The sequence below is a fragment of the Thunnus maccoyii genome, chromosome 9 (assembly GCF_910596095.1).
Source record: "Thunnus maccoyii chromosome 9, fThuMac1.1, whole genome shotgun sequence".
Taxonomy (NCBI): Eukaryota; Metazoa; Chordata; class Actinopteri; order Scombriformes; family Scombridae; genus Thunnus; species Thunnus maccoyii.
Genome location: NC_056541.1, coordinates 29,486,956 through 29,507,340, shown reverse-complemented (window position 1 = coordinate 29,507,340; position 20,385 = coordinate 29,486,956). Strand labels below are relative to the sequence as shown.

General features: G+C 38.9%; 1 protein-coding gene across 1 annotated transcript in view; it reads left to right on the top strand.

Annotated features, from left to right (window-relative positions):
• The window catches only part of hk2 (hexokinase 2), a 46,378-nt gene that overhangs the window by 13,374 nt on the left and 12,619 nt on the right, over positions 1–20,385 (top strand). The window contains exons 3-12 of the mRNA XM_042420546.1: positions 1,050–1,198; positions 2,363–2,482; positions 4,662–4,757; positions 7,085–7,184; positions 7,760–7,943; positions 13,567–13,728; positions 14,785–15,018; positions 16,521–16,825; positions 16,941–17,089; positions 18,543–18,662. Of these exons, the coding sequence (XP_042276480.1) occupies positions 1,050–1,198; positions 2,363–2,482; positions 4,662–4,757; positions 7,085–7,184; positions 7,760–7,943; positions 13,567–13,728; positions 14,785–15,018; positions 16,521–16,825; positions 16,941–17,089; positions 18,543–18,662 (1,619 nt within the window). The remainder of the gene's footprint in view (positions 1–1,049; positions 1,199–2,362; positions 2,483–4,661; positions 4,758–7,084; positions 7,185–7,759; positions 7,944–13,566; positions 13,729–14,784; positions 15,019–16,520; positions 16,826–16,940; positions 17,090–18,542; positions 18,663–20,385) is intronic.

Sequence of the window (20,385 nt, the reverse complement as noted above, 5' to 3'; positions counted from 1 at the left end):
GTCACTTTTGTTCACGTTTTTAGATGTGACGAGTTCAGTCAAACTGCAGTGGAAAAGGTAGTTTGGGGTTTTGCCAGAATTTCAACATGCTTGAAAGAATCAGCCTCATACAGAGCGAAGGGGCAGCAGTTTTGCACTGCAAAATAATATGATTCTGTCTGGTGATTCAGTCTTTACAGAATACATCAATGCATAAGTAACTTTCTGATCACACAGCTTTTGACAAACACTTACCTTGACTTGAGTTAGGCCAGGAGTGCTATGTGGTTGAAGTTATTTTTTAAGAGAACAGTGAAACAGGAATTTTCTGAGATTTTCTTTTAGAGTCAGACACTGGTCTTGACTTGAAAATATATTAAATAAAAGTATTGATACTTGTTACTCTATACGGGATTGATAACCATGTTCACAGCATAAAAAACAGTACAATTGCATACTGCTGATTTACATTGATTTCACCAACAGGCTCTTGTTTTCCCATGTCAGTAATGTGTTTTTGCTGTGACTGTATTATTATGTGATTTTAAGGTACTCTGTGGAGTGGAGGGCAAATCACTTTTTTTACTTGTTTTTTGAAGGAAGGGGTGGAATAGAGGATAATACTGAGGTATTTGACATGAGAGACTACTTGAAGAATCTCTCCTGACACACAGACTTTAGAGTTGCAGTCATATGCTGAATGCATCGTTGTAAAGATTATACATTATAACATTTAGACATAAATGTTAATGTATATTCTTCTTAACATTTAGACATAAATGTGAATCTTAAAGCCATTTAGTGGCATTCATCAGAGTTTTCACTGATTGACAGTTGGAGGTGGTAAAAAACGCACCTATGTACCAGCAAAAGGTGGAGAAGAAGAAGACTGCTAGCCTTCCTAATGTTTCATGAGGAAGGAAAGGCATTCAGCATGTTTGTTCTTGGATAACCTCGTTAAAGACTTACCTGCGATTTAAAGTATGCTAACTCTGGTTAAAATTTGAATTCCTTGTGTGTGATAAGTGATGTTGCATGAAATATTTTTTGATTGTTTTTTTTATCAAAAGAACAAGGTGAATTCCTGGCCCTCGACCTTGGTGGAACCAACTTCCGAGTGCTCCTGGTCAAAGTTATGGCTGATGGCAAGCAAAAGGTTGAGATGGAAGATCAGATTTATGCCATTCCTGAACACATCATGAGAGGCAGCGGGTCTGAGGTTAGATGCATTACACATTACACACAGATAATATGTACTGTACACCACAAACAACAGTATTGTTTTTGCTGGCCACCTGTGGTCTAGATGCACTACCACAGAAGCAAGAAACACAGCTGTGTTGCTCTATGTATGTATGAATGAGACCAACTATAACACAGTCAGCAGGTCACAGTGCAGTCTCACTTGAATTAAACTGACTATAACCAGACTATAATAAAAAATCAGCTTCTTAAGTGTGGAGAACCAGGATGTACAACAATCATAACAACAAAAGATGATTAAGTATCACTTCCACATAATTAATAGCTAAGCATTAGTTCATCTGTAGTAGATAAGACATTACTGTGCAAAAGTTTTAGGCACTTAAAGTAAAGTGAGGATGCTTTCAAAAAGAATGCCATGAATAGTTTTTATTGATCAATTAACTTCATAAAAGTTCAGTTAACAGAAGAAACCTAAATCAAATCAGTATTTGTTGTTACCACACTTTGCCTTTAAAACAGCAGCAGTTCTCCTCGGTTCACCTGCTCACAGTTTTTCAGGTACTTGGCAGGTCAGTTGTTCCTGCATCTTGGAGAAGTTGCCACAGTTCTTCTGTGGATTACGGTGTCTCAGCTGCTCTCTCAGCTGCTTCTGTCTCTTCATGTAATCCCAGACTGCGTCCTTGATGTTGAGATCAGGGCTCTGTGGGGACCATAACATCTGTTGCAGTACTCCTTGTTCTTCTTGTTGCTGAAGATAGTTCTTTATAACTTTGGCTGGATCTATGGGGTTGTGGTCATGCTGCAGAATAAATTTGGAACCAATCAGACTTAAGGCATCATTTTTTAATCTTTCATTGTACAGTTTCAGACAAAAATCTGTAGTTAGTAGCTTAAACTGTGTTGCGTGTAAGACCATATGTTGCCTTTGATTAGTTTTATTTCAGTGCAGAAGAATTGGTAGTGGTATTTAAACAACCACACCACATACTATGAATGTTACTACTATTAATAATAATCATAATCATAATAGTAGCAGTGATTGTAGTTATAGCATCTATGCATAGACACACGCACACACACACAGACACACACACAAGCAGACGCTATACAGAAAATGAAACCTGCAATTTTTCAGCTCTTGGTTAATAAGAAAAGTGACCTTTTCTCTGTCCTGTAGTTATTTGACCACATAGCTGATTGTCTGGCTAATTTCCTGGAGAAGTTGGGCATGAAGAATAAAAAGCTTCCTCTGGGCTTTACCTTTTCTTTTCCCTGTAAGCAGACCAAGTTGGATGAGGTGAGTGATTTTAAAAATCATTTTGTCTCAAGTAATATTTCAACCATAAGTGATTACCATTATCTTGTAAACCTCATGTTGGTGAAAACACTGGTGATGTTAATATAACATAGTGAGTTTTAGTGCAGCTTTGGCCTTGTCCAAAACAACAACTGAAATTCATACCAACTTTCCGTAACAGGTTTTTTATGGGGAGGATTCTTTTAGATCCATCAAATCAACCAGAAACTTATTGGTTGTATCATTGCACATAATTATTTAAAATGTACATCAGCTGTAAAAGACAGGGTTATATGAATAATCCTCCTCATTCGTACTTTATAAACACAAAACAGTTGAAACAGAAACCAATGCACCAGTAGGCAATAGGAGTATACCAGTGGCTACATAATTACATCATGACTGAAGGGATGAGCTGGAAGAAGCTGTTTTATGAAAGTATTGGGTCTGAGATTTTGAGTCTTTAGCATTACTGGACTGTCATGGATATTTACTGTTTATATTTTATCCTATACAATATTTTAAATCTTCCTTTCACCTACAATTAATATGATTATTAAATCTTACAAAAACTAAAGAGGGAATTTAACTGTGGTAACATGCTGGTCCGTAAGTCATCATCTTATTACTTCACAACTCAAGTGGAATAGTGGGTTAGGGGTTACAAGTGAATGAATATTAAATTAAATTACTTTTTACATTACACAAAAGTTACACATACACAAAAGTGCGATTACAAAATGGTGGCTGGTAAAGAAAAAAAAAAGAGTGGCTGGTAAAATTTTCAAATCGTACAGCTGTATATCGTAATAAATTTTCATCTGATACACCAGCATTAGAGTTGGGCAAAAAAGCTGATTACTGTTGTCTATTCTAAAAGATCTGGGAAAATAGTGCTCTTGGTCAGTGTAGTTGCTTTTAAATGTATTGTCCTTACTCTCTTTGAGATAGTTTTGGAAAATCATAGCTGTTTATCTTAAAGGACCAGTGTGTAGAAATAAGTGGCATCTAGTGGTGAGGTAGCAAATTGCAACCAACTGAATACCCCTCCCCCTTCCAAGGGTGTAGGAGAACCCATGTTGGCTGTGAAACTTGCAAAAAACATGAAAGACCCTCTCTAGAGCCCATATTTGGTTTGTCTGTTCTGGGCTACTGTAGAAACATGGCGGTGCAACATGGTGTGTATCTTTGCATCCCGTCTGGATATTGTGTTTACTCATTTTAGTATGTGACAGTTGTCTTAATCTGTTTATATTGTTTATTTATTGTTGTAACAATGTTTATGCTGCCCTCTTAGCCAGGTCTCTCTTGAAAAAGAGATTTTAGTCTCAACAAGACTTTTACCTGGTTAAATAAAGGATAGAAAGAAAGCATCAAGTATTGCTTGGTTTTTATGAAACATGGTTTCTAGATTTATATTTTAATTAGCTATTTTTGTATCAGTTTGCTGTTTGAATTTTCTAGTCAACTTTAACTTTTAACAGAAAATGTAAACTTTGCTTTTTGTCAATTAATGATCATGATGTTCACTCACAGAAACCTTTCAATTCAATGGTAAATTGCAATGTCATTGACAGAGGTTTTTTGAGTTAGTAATGTGTTATCTACTTTGGTTGAGTCACTCGATCAGGTTGTTAGTTGGTAAGGTCTCTGACAGAAACCATAATATTACCCTATATGAGGGTAGATGAGTGACAGTTGTGCAGCATCAACATTCATAACTGACACAGTGCAGAGTATTTTGTATGTACTTCAGTGCAATTAGGGATGATAGTGTTGTGGCATCATGTTTGATTCCCCAAAACGTCAGGAAAAAGGCTTCTCTCTGTGGTTTTAAAAAAAACAATCACCTAATTTGTTGATTATTACAACTAATGGACTGACCCAATTGCTGATGTGTTTCAATGTGAAAATTTCAATATACTTGTACCTTCATCATATAGTGGCATTATACCTGTTGTAGCATCCATTCGTTATTATTCTAACTACCAATATATGCTTGTTATTTGCAGTGAAAGTGATGTAGGCTAGATATCCATCTGAAATCCACAATTGAGAGTGGCAAAACAATGTTACTATATTGTCCAATATTTAAATTCAAAACAGATGTTTAGCCTCCTGAAATGAAACTACCACATAGTGTTGATTTTGTTCTATGCTTTGTTTCACTTATATTCAGAGTGTTCTGGTGTCTTGGACCAAAGGCTTCAGGATAAGTGGAGTAGAAGGACAGGATGTGGTCAGCCTCCTGAGGAAATCCATCAAAAAACGAGGGGTAAGTGTTCCACAGATCATTTTCATACATTTCCTTTCCAAACTTGTGTGCATTTGCACAGTGAGCTAAACAAACCTGGTTGCACTCACTGAGAATCAGCAGGGTGTACCACGAGTCATTTAGGACTCACTTTTGTCGGAAGTATTTCACTGGGAGTGAGTGAACTCAGTCCTGTTTCCAAATCCCACATGACAACAGGACAATTGCTTACATCACCTTAATTGTGGACAGATTTCCTGAGAAGTGTGGATCAATCACTGGTTCCTAACATCACCTCTGAAGGCCCAGCCATTTTGTTCAGTAAGCAGTATTTACGGACACAGTATTTACTTGTCAGCCTGACTTGTTCTGGATCTAGGGTGTGAGGAGCTTAGATCGTTATATTTTTCTTCTACTTGCACAGTTCTGTGTGTAGTTGGCAACTACCATTATGACCATTGGCTGCACATGTTTGATACTCACAAACACCTGGGGATTAAGGTAAGATGTAGGAACGTGCACAGCATTAATTTCAATGGCAGCATGCCTGCTATCCAACATCCATTCTTCTTAAGTGATTGGCGAGTTTGCCCACTGTCCCGCTGCTTTGCTACTACTGATCATGTCCCAGCATTATCGCCAGCAATGACCCCCACGGATTATGCTTTGAGTGCCTGAGTGGACGAGACCATGCAGAGAGGGGTGTTCAGCAGTCACCATCCTGCACGGACTGCTGACAACTGCCACCAGCAGTGGTAGGACAATTTTCAACACTTAGAAGTGATGCTCAGCTGTGAGGAGAGCGAGTTGGAACTTGTTATCGATGACACTGAGTCCCCCACTCCAGCTAACAACATACTGCCACCATACACTGCCCCTGCGTTCTCAGAGCAGCCGGCGGTGGTGCGTTCACCGACCACCCCACTGGCTCAGCTCTAGCCACACCAGCCCCTTCTCTACAGTGATGCCCAGAGGTGTCACAGCACTGTGCCAGTGTGTGAGCGCTATGTTTGGCGTGATGCTGTTGTGGCTGCCATTACTGTTTGGTTTCAGAACAGCACACATAACGCATTTCTCTGATTGTGAATGAGTGTCTGTCGTTCCCACCCACGACAGACAGAATCGCAGCATCACTGAACTGCTGCATCTTGCAGGCCTGTGGCGTCCACACAGACAGCATTGCTGCTGCGGTGCTGCTGTTGCCAGCTCTATCTTTCTACGTAGAGTTTGACTTTGATAATGCCCATCAATAATCTCTCTTAATCTTTCATACCATTTAATTATAAATTTCATTTATGTTTAGTTTAGACAGAAAAAGATTAAGAAGCGTGTGTTCAATTGTGAAAAATAAATAAATATGTGAGGTGAAAGTGGTTTTCTTTCTGACAGACATGGTGGGGTCTGGTTGGGGCTACTTCTGGTTTTACTTTTTTTTTATCAACTGTATTTATTATTCCGCTAATTAAACCCCATTGTCACCACTCCAAGTGAAGAAAATCCCTCCAGACGACACAGAGTTCCCCAAACGAGCCAAACGCACTCCAACAAACAAGAGCTGCTGCCACAATGTTTAAAGCCCTGTGTGTGCAGGAAATGTTTCAGCTGTGTTTTTCAGTCATCCGTCACATGCACCTCTGATGGAACAGATGTGCTTCTATTTGACTCAATGCAGCTGTCTACACAGGCCATGTAACAGCTCGCATTTTACTACACTTAGTTTGTTTTCTTCTGTTTTGCACACATAACTCTGGGTTCTGAGAGCTACTTAAAACGCAGACTCAATATTGTACATGAACGCATCCTGTGTAGACACTACTCTACTAAAGTGCTGCTAACGCTACGCCTCCTGTGTAGAGGCAGTGTAAAGGGCAGTCAAAGATGTCACTGATCCTCCCAGCAAAGTGCATCCACAATGACCAAACTCCAATCCAGGTCAACCTTGGAAAGAGCCAAGAATTTGCAACTTTTTCCAAAATATTTTTGAGGTCCTTTGATAAACTAAATTATCAACGCTCAGCCCACTAAATTTTTATTTTCACTTGTGTTAAGAACAATTTAATAGTAAAATGCAAAAAATATTTTGAAGATAAAACTTTAATATTAAAAACAAAGCTGAAATTTTTGTTGTGTTGTATGGTCCAAATCAACCATATTTTGTACCTGTTTGAATGTAATTATTAGTGACTTGTAATCCTATGAAATATTGGGAAAATGTTGTCTATAAACTTAATATAGCCCAGCAAATCATATCTGTAAATCAGGGGCTCTATGCCTATTACCAAACTTCTAAAACTGTCTGAACTTTGTGCTGTTTTTAATGTTTCCAATTACAATGAATCTCATTGCAGGATTTTGACGTTGACATTATGGCAGTTATCAATGACACAGTGGGAGCCATGATGACCTGTGGCTACGATGATCGTCATTGTGAAATTGGCCTTATTGTGGGTGAGTTAAGTCTAACTGTGACTATAAATTAAATCACAAAGATTGGCGAAGATCAGTGGATCCCACCACACCACAAGCGGGAGCTTGCATGTGTTAAATGTCTTGTGAGATGGTTACTGTTTAGTTTCACATGGTACCTGCACTTGACTGTACTGAAGAAAACAAAGATTAGAATGTAAACAAAAGAAACTGTGTGGGCTAGTTCAAGGCAGCTGAAGCATTGAAAAAGAATTGATTGAATCCATACAAGAGATCAGACATGCTGTCAATGCCATAAGCTTTGCTTATGGCAGGTGTAAGGCATTCCTCCAAATACATTTTTCAAATTGTTAACTTGTTTATGTAAATAAATGTTTTTAAATCAGTGTTTGTGTTTGGTCATTGAGTTAACATATTTGGTTACAATTTGCTTACAATTTCAAATTAAAGGAGTTTGTTTATTTATTTTTACCATTATTGGGTATGATTATGTGAATTGTATAAGTTTGACATGAACTGTCTTGAAGAAAAGAAAGAAATTTTGAATGAGAACTGATTAGTAATTAATATGTCAAACTGACATCTCATCCCTCAAGGAACGGGGACCAATGCCTGCTACATGGAGCAGATGAGGAATCTTGAGCTGCTGGATGGTGACGAGGGGCGGATGTGTGTTAATACGGAGTGGGGCGCTTTTGGAGATGATGGTGCCCTTGAGGATCTGCGCACTGACATCGACCGGGAAATAGATGCAGGCTCTCTCAACCCTGGAAAGCAGCTGTGAGTGTTTTAGACCTTCAAGTAGTGGCTTTATATACTGCAACTGGAGACAGCCTTGTGTTGGAGACACCATTATATCTCTTTTTTTGTTATAAGTATATTTTTATCATACTGTTGTCTATCCAGTCTCCCTGATCAAAATCCTTTTTTTGCATCCACTGAAGCTGTTATATTGCCGGTATATTGGGTTCTTTTAATGTGAATACTCTGAAGAGTATGAGTCTGGTGTGGCCAGGGTATATTGGGTAGTGATTAATATTTTTAGTTGCAGTGATACTGACCTGCTTAAATCATCTAAATACATTTTTATGTCTGTATTAATGGGTAATGTTCACATGTGTGGACACTGAATCTGTGGCGCAGATTTGCATTATGTTGATAATGCATAATGGAGCTGGAGAGGCTAGAAGTGTTTGTAGCATTCCGCAGTGAATCAGTCTGGGATGTATTCCTTAAAGCCAGTTTAGTGGAAACTCTAGGTTGTTACCCTGAGATGACAGAAACATTGGGTTGTCCTGTCCAGAAAGAGAAGTGACTTAAACTCTGGGTCAGTTACTGCAGTAACTTACTCTGTGAACCAAACTTGCTCGCTGGCAGGATTACTTCAACAAACCCTGAGTTTGTCTCTCTCTCTTCCCTCCTGCAGAGCCTGAAGCAACTGTCAGACAAAACATTTCATTTCCTCATTCATTCAGTCCATATCAAAGTGCATATTGAAGCACACCTGCGGAGGTTTACTGTATGTCAGAATCAAAATCCCGGTTGGATATTAGTTTGTTACACAAGGACTATCTAAAGTTACCGCTTTTATGCGCTATCAGTCATTTCTTTGAGCATTGTTCTTTGCCCTCACATTCAAATATTACACAGTGTGAATTCACCCTCAGCTCAGAATAAGATCTATGCATGCCCTTTTATAACACTGTGACTCCGTGCACATTGATCGGATAGCTGTCAGGTTACTAGAGCAGCTCCTGGACTGAAATGTTCAGTGTACATGAGTAACCTTAAGTTCAAATAAAAAAAGTCTGTATGAAGCTTTAGACACATAAGATCAATGAATAATTATCTCTATCACTCATGATGTGATGGTTGCACTAATGTAACATTCCTATCATAGTTTTCATATGATTTTGAAGATTATATGTTAAGTTATATGTTATGTTAATATTTCTGAGTGAGCAGGATTGTGGTGCGCCTGCAGACATTAAGATTTATTTTAACGATCTAAAGCGCACGTCTGAAGCGCATGGCGAAAGTGCATTTAGGGTGTGTCCAAATCCACTTTTGCTATTTTAACGGGGGAAAAATTGTTGACGGGCCAGGCACATGGTTCAAAAGGGTTGTCCTTAGTCTCTTAATTAATCATGGGTGTGTTTTGGGCGTAACATGCAATAAACCGATCAGAATGTCATCTCCCATTCCCTTTAAGAGCCAGGTGCACTTGCACCTTTGTGAATTGCTATTATGACGGCGCATTTGCCAAGTAGTAAGAAGGAACGCTTCTCTGCAGAGGAAACGGATCTGCTTGTGCGCAAAGTGAAAGCGCACAATCCATAACGAGCACACTGACCCCTGCTGCTCCTGGACCCTCCCGTGGCCCCAGACCACCAGTTTAAGATCCTGTTCATTAATTTGTTATGAATGTATTTTCGTTTGATTTTTGAAAAGGTTTATTTTTTTAATTACAGCTTTGGTTTCTTTAAAATAATTTTGTTCAGCCATGGAGTAACAGGTCAAATCAGCAGGGTTTTAATTGCTGAAAGTATGGATACCTGATCACTGTACTCTCAAAAATGTTAAAGAATATTTGTTAAATATAAATATTCAAAAATTAAATCATTAATTTTAATCGTGTAAAGAATCATTAACACAGTTATCAGGACTTGATCAGCTCTCCAAGGTTCTGATCTTGGTGCTGGCAGCAGCTAGAAGCTGTGCAGATTTATTTCCTTCGTTAGTTTAATCATTGTTTTCACCTCATTTATTTCCTTGTGTTCCTCATGTCATCATGTATTGATGCAGCAGGAAAGTCGATCTGTGTCTGATCCGTTATTGTCCACCTGTTTAAATACCTACATGTATTGCCACGATTTGGTCATATAATTAGACAATTTTATCCGTCATTACTGCGATTAGATCATGCTGATAAATATTATGACATGTATTTTTTAAAATATGTTGATGTACACAATAACAATCTTTCACATTGTAATCCTTTTATTTGTCATCTTTTGTATGTTTGTGCACTGCTGCACATCCGTGTATGTGTAAAAAGCAGAGTGCACGTGCCTTTTGCACCCACCTATGTAGGCGTATATTACTGTCTTGATAACGTGCCCTCAAAAATAACAGTGAACACTGCGCCATTCATTTCAGACCAGGTTTTTGTTGGTCAGTAGCACAATCACTCTCTGTTGCCTCAAGATAGCAATGCGCCAACAACGCACCTGACCACACCTCATTTTAAGACCAACACGTGAATTGGCACTCTGATGGACGCAAGTGTATTTGCTATTTAAACAATGTGGGGGCTGGATGGGAAAATGACAACTGTGTCAGTCTTTACATAACAAAGACACTTGCGTTGCACTTGGCGCCGCTTTGCGCCAGGCGTAAGATAAGGCCCTAAATGTAGTTTGAAAGTGAGGTTTTTTTTTTAGGCTGTGTATAGTCTGAACGTGTTTTAACAGCATTTCAGTGACGATGTTTAAATTTACTTCATTTGGTGACATAGTTGAAATATAGTCACTGAATGCCGTTGAGCCAAGCTCCAAATAGACGTTTAAAACACAGCTGTGGCTATGGCTCAGGAGGTAGAGCGGGTTGTCGGAAGATCAGCGGTTTGATTCCCGGCTCCTCCAGTCTGCATGTTGAAGTGTCCTTGGGCAAATACTGAACCTCAAATTGCCTAGACTAGAAAGGCACCATACAAGTACAGTCCATTTACCATTTAAAAAATGTAGCTACTCTGTTTGAACCTCGATGCCTTTTCAACTGCAAATCACAAAACTCATTATTACTGGACAGGCAATAACACAACATACTACTTATCAGACTAACAGTCTACTTTGATGACAGACTTCTCTCTTCATTTTATGCTTTTTGTGGAAGGGTCATCTGCAGCGTGTTGCCCCTCTTTTACCCACATCTCTGCAAATCTCTGAGTAGGGAAGGAGGCAAACCCTGCTCCGCTTACTGCATCATAACGTAGCCTAGACGCGGCAACATCTTTATTGTGACATGAGTGCGAGCGATGACAGTCAAAGTCCATTTTTGATTTTATTGTTATTTGCACTAATGATGCTTTACTTAGATTTTTTTAGCCTATTTTTATTACAGATATTTTATATGGTCTGTGGGTGAAGCAGCATAAATCACTATAAGGAGGATGAATTTTTGTCACCACCAGGGATAAAAATAACTCAGCAGAGGCAGGGATATATTGACCAGAGGGGGGGAAATCCCCACCACCACACCCTAGTTGTAATACGGTAGATTATGCAATAGGCAAACTACCTCTGGAAACAGAATGACAGCACTCAAACGTTTTTCATATTTATTCATAAAATACAAATCATGTGTGGAGAATCTGAATCATGAATGATTCCTGAAAACACTCATGCATTTTTGTCTACTTTCTCTTTATATGCCAAAAAGTTTTTCTTTTCTTCTTGTCTTATTTCCCGTTCCAAGTACATCTGGGCTCAATCAGGAAAAATATACAACTATACAGTCTCACACAGCTGCACAGTCATGGTTATTATTACTGGTCCTATCATATCAGCCTAAGCCTGAAAAGCTCTGTTCTGTTGCTCTACCTGTTGTCTCTCACAAACTAATCAGGGTGTAGATTTTTATTTATAGTTGCTTTGCTTCCCCGTGTCCATTCTGCTCTTTCACTAATAAACTGATTTTCATCATTCTTCATTTGTCACATTCTGTGACGGCCTGACACTGCGGTAGATGGATTCAAAAATATTCAGGAGGAAACAGATTTTGTGAGTTGTGTGACTGGGGTGAAGTGGAAAGTGAGCCTCATTATCTTTTTGTACTTTACAACTTACGATCATCTAAGAGAGTTTCCCAATTTCCCATGAAATGGCTCGACAAAACTATTAAATATTCTGGTGTACAGATGATCAAAAACTGGAATGGCTGTGTCATGGAAATTGTCTGAAAACACTAAACATACATATAAAGTAATACACAAAACACTGCTGGGTTGAAGATTAAAAGATATTATTATTGTACAATAAGGAGACAGAACACACAAAGATTTGCATCAGTTCGTCTGTCTCACTATACAAAGCCAAACGGACCTTTTTATAGTCTTTAGAGACCAAGAAATGATTATTGATTGGTCAAATCTTACAAACTTATGGATTACAGCCAATGGCAACAGCCATGAGATATACATTTACATGCACATGTATATTATACAAGAGTCACATTTCCCCAAGACTCAAGAAACCAAGGGCCCCAAGCCAGATATGGCCCTTGTCCTCTTAGCATGTTTTACTCATACTAGGACCCAAAATGTTGCCTTATTTGGTCCTAAGCCAGAGGGAAAGAAAGGTAGGCCCCATCAGGAATAGCAAGAAAACATTCCTTCCCTCAGACACACACAACAACAGAGGAGAGAAGTAATGTTTGATATACATTTTTATATTAAAATGATAAGCCAATCCTTTGGTCTTTCATTACTGCTGTGTCAGCTGTGTCAGTAAAGCTTGGATCCAGGTGTTTTCACTTTTTTCGTCAGCACATGTCCTTTGCAACATCAATTCATGACTCTGTTTATGCGTCTCTCAATGGGGAGATGCAGCTGCATGTAACACTATTTGTTAAATCAATAGGATGGGCATTTGATTTTTGTGAGGGGACACACAATGCATTGTATATTTGACACAAGTGGAGACGCATTTTAATACCAGGTGTGAACAGATGTACTTAAAGCTGTCCGCTTGTGATCGGATCACTCAAGACGCATGTTAATGCCAGCTGTAAACAGGGCCTGAGTCTTTGTAGCTTTTGATTGACAAGTGATGTTAATGAAATATTAGACTAACAAGCTTGTGATGCTGATTGTTAGCAAAGATGCAGCTGTGTTCATCAGCGTAATTAATAACATCATTGTTTTGTCTTATTACTGCCAGTCAAATTCTGACTGCTGACCTCTGATACTTGAAGGTCTACTGCAGTGTTAAGTATCACGCAGGAGTTTTGATACATCATTTGATACTGATGAAGTAAGAAAAACTGTGAAATGTTGCACTGTCACAGATTGTATGTTTGTAACTGATTGTATATTTAAATGCATCCTCAGATCTTGGTTATGGCCAGTAGAGTGAAAGGGCTTATTCAGAAGTTTCCTCTTTACAGATGTATCAGGGGGTGGCTTTGTAATACTTAACATGAGTGATATGATGAGGATTTTACATGTTAAAAAGTTCATCTGCTAGGCTGTGAATTTCTCGCATTTATGTTTGTATGTGCATATACTGTATATATCCATAGTATTTTGGTAAGTAGGCAACTCCAATAACCTAATTACTTGAAAAAAATAGTAAATATGAATGTGACATCATTTTGTTGTTCTTTTCTGCTTGTTAATGTGCAGGTTTGAGAAGATGATCAGTGGGATGTACATGGGAGAACTTGTACGTCTCATCCTGGTGAGAATGGCCAAAGCGCAGCTGCTGTTCCAGGGAAAGACGACAGCAGAGCTCCTTACCACTGGAAGCTTCAACACCAGCTACATCTATGCCATCGAGAATGACAAGTTAGTTTGTGTACAGTATGTGTGTTTGAGAAACTCAGATGCAGTAGTGATAATAGCGGTGTTGTATGAAGCAGAGTGTCCTCTAACACCCTGGTCACACATGGACTCAAAGTAGCAGGCTCTCTTGCCTTTCACAAGCCTGAAGTTTGTGAATCTATTTAACATGTAATTTACCTACACAGCTCTGATTGTACTTTTTTTTTTCTCCGTTGCCACTACGCTGGGGCATGATGAAGTAATTTGTTTTCTGAGCGAATTGTTTGCGTGGAATGTTTTTCTTATTCAAGTCCTGGTTGCCCATTTAATATATATTTATATTGAGTATGGCAGCCGTTGACTGAGACAATCAGCTTTTCTTCTATTTTGTTTGAAGTATTTTATGTAGTTGAGTGATGCACAAAACAGCTAGGCTTCTGTTTAACAAGCACGATTGGTTATCTCTAGGCTTTGCTGGGTGACTTTTGACCCTTAGAATTGCAATAGGTGAAACCAGGATGTTATGTAGAGATTCAGTACACAGTGAATGGCAGCCTGTTGTGCCTGCCCTACAGGGCTGAGTCCATGTGTGTGAACAGAGGTTATAACGGAAAAAAACTGCAATATACCTTCCAACTTCACAACAAAAGTTGTTTTACTCTGACTTGGTTTTGTACCACTTGAATGAATGGTAGGACTCCACAGACAGTATCAGCATATGGTAGTCAAGTTGGTAATTGCTAACCTAAATACTTCAAGGAACATGCTTAATGTCTTCTCCTCCCTCTGTTTCATATGCAAAAGTAAGAAAGGCCTGAGAAGATTAGTTTGCATTCCTTTAAAATTAAATTAATATCATCTTACTTGTAGGCCAGTGAAGAATCGCAGTAGGCATAAAGCAATAATTTACGTGCTAAATGAGCTTAACACCAACATTTCAATATAGGGTGTGTTGATAATAAGTTTTAAATTTTCCATCCATCCATTATTTGTAATAACAATAATTGTCTATGGTGTTCAGAATTGCTCTAAGCAGTCAAAGTTACAGAGATAGTGATTTCTATTTTTCTTTACCTGCAGAGACGAGGAAGGTGTGGCGAGTGCTGAGAAGGTGCTCCGGGGCCTGGGTCTGGACCCGTCTCTAGAGGACTGCATAGCCACTCGGAGGGTGTGTCAGATAGTATCTACACGGGCCGCACACTTATGTGCTGCCACCCTAGTGGCTTTACTTCGGCAGATCCGGGATAACAAAGCAGCTGAGAAGCTGCGTGCCACTATTGGAGTGGATGGCTCTGTCTACAAAAATCATCCAGAGTAAGTCATCCTGAGCACCATCACATCTGTGTATTTCATAAATACACACATACAGCTGAGCACTGTTGAGTACAGGGGTTGAAGTTCTTAGGCACCATGCCTGATTTTAAGCATACAGTAGCTTTAAATTCATATAATACTTAATTCAATACATTGTACACATTTCCTGCCAGACAACTTTTCAGGCTCACAAATCTTTTCTTGCTTTAATCGTTGTGAGTAGAAGGATCATACGTTTCTGCGGAGCTTTGTTCTTAAAGTGAATTTCAGTACAGGTGGGAAATGGAAACAAGATTGAATGTCAACCTCAACAATGTGGTAATTGATAAGTAATTATTGTATGTTAATATTATTATAATATATAATAATAGTGGCAGTTGGTACACAGTATACTTCCATCCCTGCTGAATACTATCACTACCATCACTGCTGAATGGACACATTCACTATTCATTCTGTATACCTACATTTTCCTGAGTACACAGAGGAAACCCATGTGACACATGGTGAACATTCATTGTGTCAGCCTCTGCATGGTCAGAAGTCAATACAGTCAGGCAAACAGCTTATGGACTGTATGAGGTCAGAAATATTATATATAATGGAGTGCCAAAAGATCCTTATTACTTCCACATTCAGTGTAAAACAAACAAACAAAAGAAGCACATAAAAATCTATGGGAGGTGAATAATTTTATATGCCAGCTAGATTTCCTAGTTGCCTCGGCATTTTATCAGTTACTATTTCAGTTGACAATTGCCATGTGTCTCTGTCTAACTGTTTATCTATTGCCTACTTGTTGCTGATGCTCTATCTGTTTGCCATTCCTGCTTGCCCAGTATCAACCGAGCAGCAAAGAACACTGTGCCTTATAAAGAAGCGAGCACTCACAGCTAAAGTGTAAAAATCTACCCAGTAGGCTGTTTCACACTCCATAATGTGGCCTGTGATGAAGGCTTATTGACACAGGAGATATTGTTTGTGCAACAAAGGGTTAGAAGGTAAATTCATTTCTATTTTGAAAGGCTTGTGTGATAGTGGAGCGAGAGAGAAGGTCATAGTATAGTCAATATAGCTTTCAGTAGCTTCAATAGCTTACATCCTCTTGCGAGTGTGAAAGTGCACAGCATATACACATTATTTAATACCAACCTGGTCCCTTTTCTGTCCATTGGAATGGGTAACTAACATAACAATCAAAGGACGGCACAATGTTGATTTGTCAAGTGGAAAAGAATTAACAACCATTTTATTTTGCAAACAAACTGTTAAAATTGATAACATTGTAAGTTTTGATAATGTTGTATTTTCTGATGAGGAACAAAAGCAGTCTAAAAAGAATAAATCAAAAGGCAGTAGAGTTTAGTAATGCAATTTTTCCATCATAATGAGCTATCTTGTTGCATTTGTTCAAGACGTGATGTAAGTTGGCATTATTACACCTTAAACATTCGTTAACCCTGCCTGTGTAAGAGTTAATGGAACGTATCTCCTTTGGCTAGGTTTCACAGGAGGCTCAACAAAATGGTACGGCGACTTGTGCCTGACTGCGATGTGCGTTTTTTGAGGTCTGAGGTTGGCAGTGGGAAAGGTGCAGCCATGGTAACAGCTGTAGCCTACCGTCTTGCTGCTCAACATGCAGAGCGTCAGGGCATCCTTGACACCCTGCGTTTGAGTCGTGAGCAGCTGCTGGAGGTGAAGAAGCGAATGAGTGAGGAGATGGTGCGAGGCCTGTCGAAGCAAACCTATGAACAGGCGACTGTGAAGATGCTTCCCACCTATGTCCGGTCCACACCGGATGGAACAGGTATCTTTAAGAGAAAAACTGACCCTCCCCCGACTTGTTTTTAAGTTAAGTTTCCTCTTTTCTTGAAGGCTTTCATATATGTATTCAGGGTTATTCTCTTTGTTGTCATCATCAGAGCATGGCGACTTCTTGGCTTTGGACCTTGGGGGCTCCACTTTTAGGGTGCTGCTGGTGCGAGTACGAAGTGGAAAGAGACACAAAGTAGATATGCACCACAAGATCTACAGTATCCCACAGGAGACCATGCAGGGCACAGGGGAAGAGGTAAAATATCTTCAAAACAAGTTCTTAAGTATTTCACATGCAAGCAAAAAGTAATTACTATAAAAGCTGTAATGTGATGTGTTTAATGTGCAACAGTGGAACACAGTTCATTGCACTGAACACCAATTTGATTGTTTTATATTTGATTTTAAAGAGGACCTATTATACTCATTTCAGCTCTAAGTTTTTATTTTTGGACCCCACTAGTGTAGCTTCGCTTGATTCACGGTTCACAAAATTACTTATTTATCTTATACCGACCCTTTATGCAGCCCCTCAGTGTGCACAGTTTCTCTTTACACTCCATTTTAGGTCCTGTCTCTTTAAGGCCCCCATCCAGATGAGCCCACTCTGTCCTGATTAGCCAGTTTTACGTATCAGAGTTGTGTAAGGTTACCGTCAGTGCAAACCTAACCTTTCCTGCTTCACTGCTTCAAATTAAAAGCTTTTAAATGACTAAATAACAGGAGACGTGTTCCTCACTGAATTAGCAGAGCTGCATTAGTGGCACTAAAAACTGGTCGACACAACAATATATGGAGATATTTGGAGCTATTTGTTCAGCGGATCAGTTAGAAATAATGCAGGGAGGAATAGTACAAGCAGAAACAGCCATGGTGATGATGATGTTTGATGGTTTGATGAAGAGCTGCAGACGACCAGCTCACCTCCAACAAGTAAACTACTTATTTAACTTTGCTGTGCTGTGTAATGGAGTCATGGTTTGGTGTAACTACTCCCGGAGCGGAGCAGCGGACTCGTTCACTGTGCACGGAGCAAATGTCCATATAAAGAAATCCATCACAAACCGATGTTGGTTTGGGCTAAAAGTAGAAAAAACCTATGGAAACTTAGCATTCAGAGCAGTCTGAAGCCAGTGCTTTTTGCACACAGTGATTACTGCTACATACGTTTACATCATTATTTAACACATCGGCCACTTTTAAGATCAACAACCGACAACGTGACATTATATGTATATCTGAAAATAAGGAAAAGCATAATAGGTCCCCTTTAAATACAATTTGCTTATAAAGATATTTCTCTTGAGGATAGACATAGTACAGAAAAATGTTCTTATTAATGTTGTTGTTGATTAAGGGACACGTATGGTAGTTATCATTTCACATAGCATGTTGTATAGTTTCTAAGTAATATCGCCTAATATCGATTCATTCTGTGAGATCTTTGCTCCACACAGTACACTGAGAATAACACTAGAGAGAGAGAATGGAACTCAATAGTCACCTACTGTATAGCAACATGCTTTTCTCCCCTCTTGCACTGATATTTCTTACTTGGTATTTATAAATACCATGTGTAACTGCTTAATACTGTGTACTGTATATTTTGCAAAACTGAAGGTAACATATGTGATAGAGAAAGATACATTGTTTGTAACCTGCTAATATTTCTGTACATTTTTTTGTATTCTCTGACTCTTGTGTTCCAGCTTTTCAGCCATATTGTGTACTGCATCAGCGACTTTCTGGAATATATGGGCATGAGAGGAGCATCCTTACCTCTGGGATTTACATTCTCCTTCCCCTGTCAACAAAGCAAACTGGATCAGGTAATGTGCTACTCAATATTCCTTAAAAGTGGAGGATTAGCTATCCTACATGCAGTACCAGGCAACAGTTCCCATTCTCTTGGATGAGAAACTGTGTCCAAACATTTGACTGGTACTGTTTGTCATATTGAATCTACCTGTATTTTTGCCCATTTTCATGCACTACACACTACTGTCTATCCTCTAAATAAGTGAAACACAATGTTTTTACTACTGAATTTTAGTTGCACATGTAGTTATTGCATAGACAGTTGTCCTTCAAAATACTTTGTTTCACTACACTTAGAAAACACAGGGACATGGAGTGGAAATTTGACCTAAAAGCAACATTATCTACCTTGTCGGTCACCATGATTGGCATGTTAAGCTGTTTCATTATTTCTTTGGCCATACATTCATACCATATGGCTCTTGACCTTCTGTAAAAGAACATTAGTCTGTTAGGTAGAGAAACCAGAATGGAATGTACTCTCTTCTTTGAACCTGTCAGCGCACTGTGACGAGGTGCGCAAAAAGCCAGCCTAACACTGTGTCTACACAGAAAGCACATTTAGCAGAGCAGCAGCAGCAGCAAGAGCTTTGTCTGTGTGTCTACACAGGAGGCGTTCAGGTAAAGTGTTGAGCATAGGTCACCCGCATTTTGGAAGTGCTCAAAGCCCAATATACAATGACAGCAATAAGGAGGACAAATGGAGGAAAATAGACTTGACAGACTAGAAAGCTGAATTGATTAACATAGAAGCTTTCTGTTCGTCAGATGCACATGGCACGGACGACAGAAAAACACGGCTGAGACACTTTCATTGTAGAAACAGTGTAAATTGTAAAAGCACGGTTTTCACAATGACATATTAACTTGAAAAGTGGGAGCAATCAGTGAACTATGGGGATTATCATTTAGCTTATGACAACAATGTGAAGCACTGCACTATGAATTTGAAGTAACCCATGAATCAACACCTCTTAACTTTCTAATGTTTAAAACAATGCATAATTCAGCCATTTGTTTTTACAGAATAATGGATTGTATATGTGAAATGTAACATTTTCAGATCAGCTGCCTTGTTTTTCCAGCTTGAAAACATGAAGCCAAACCTGAGGACAGCCCACCACATGGAACATACATCCAGTCAAGTATAGGAAAGGTTCATGTTGATGATTTAGTGAAGGAAAGCACTTGTAATCTGTGGTTTGGTTAAAGGGCTGGTAATTAGCCTGCAAAATTATTTTGGTGAAAAACTAGTTAATTTATTTATCTTAATGACGTTTGAAATTTAACATCTGGGTGTAAAGCAGGTGTAAAATCTGCAACACTGATTTAGCAGAGAGAGAGAGAGAGAGTACAGCAGAGAGAAACAGTGAGAGAAAGATGCATTACAGTGACAAGTGACTTTAGCAGAGCTTTCTGCTCTGCAACACAACATAAGACAAAAGCGCAGGAATGCAACAGTCTGATATTTTTCAGGTCCCTCCTGTCTATTTTTCCTGACTTTTAATTGCTCCCAGCAGCTCCAGTCCAGTGTGATTTGATTGAGGCAGCCAGTTATAGTTATTAAGTAGACTGTTAAATTCTTATATTATCTATTTACAAAAACAGTCCTGTCCAAGGAGTTCAGAAGTTTCACCACAGATTTCAGAACTCACTCAATCACTGATCTTTTTGTTGAGCTGACAACATCAGGATATTTAACTCTTGTTTCCTCACATATAGTGTTTCTCTTGC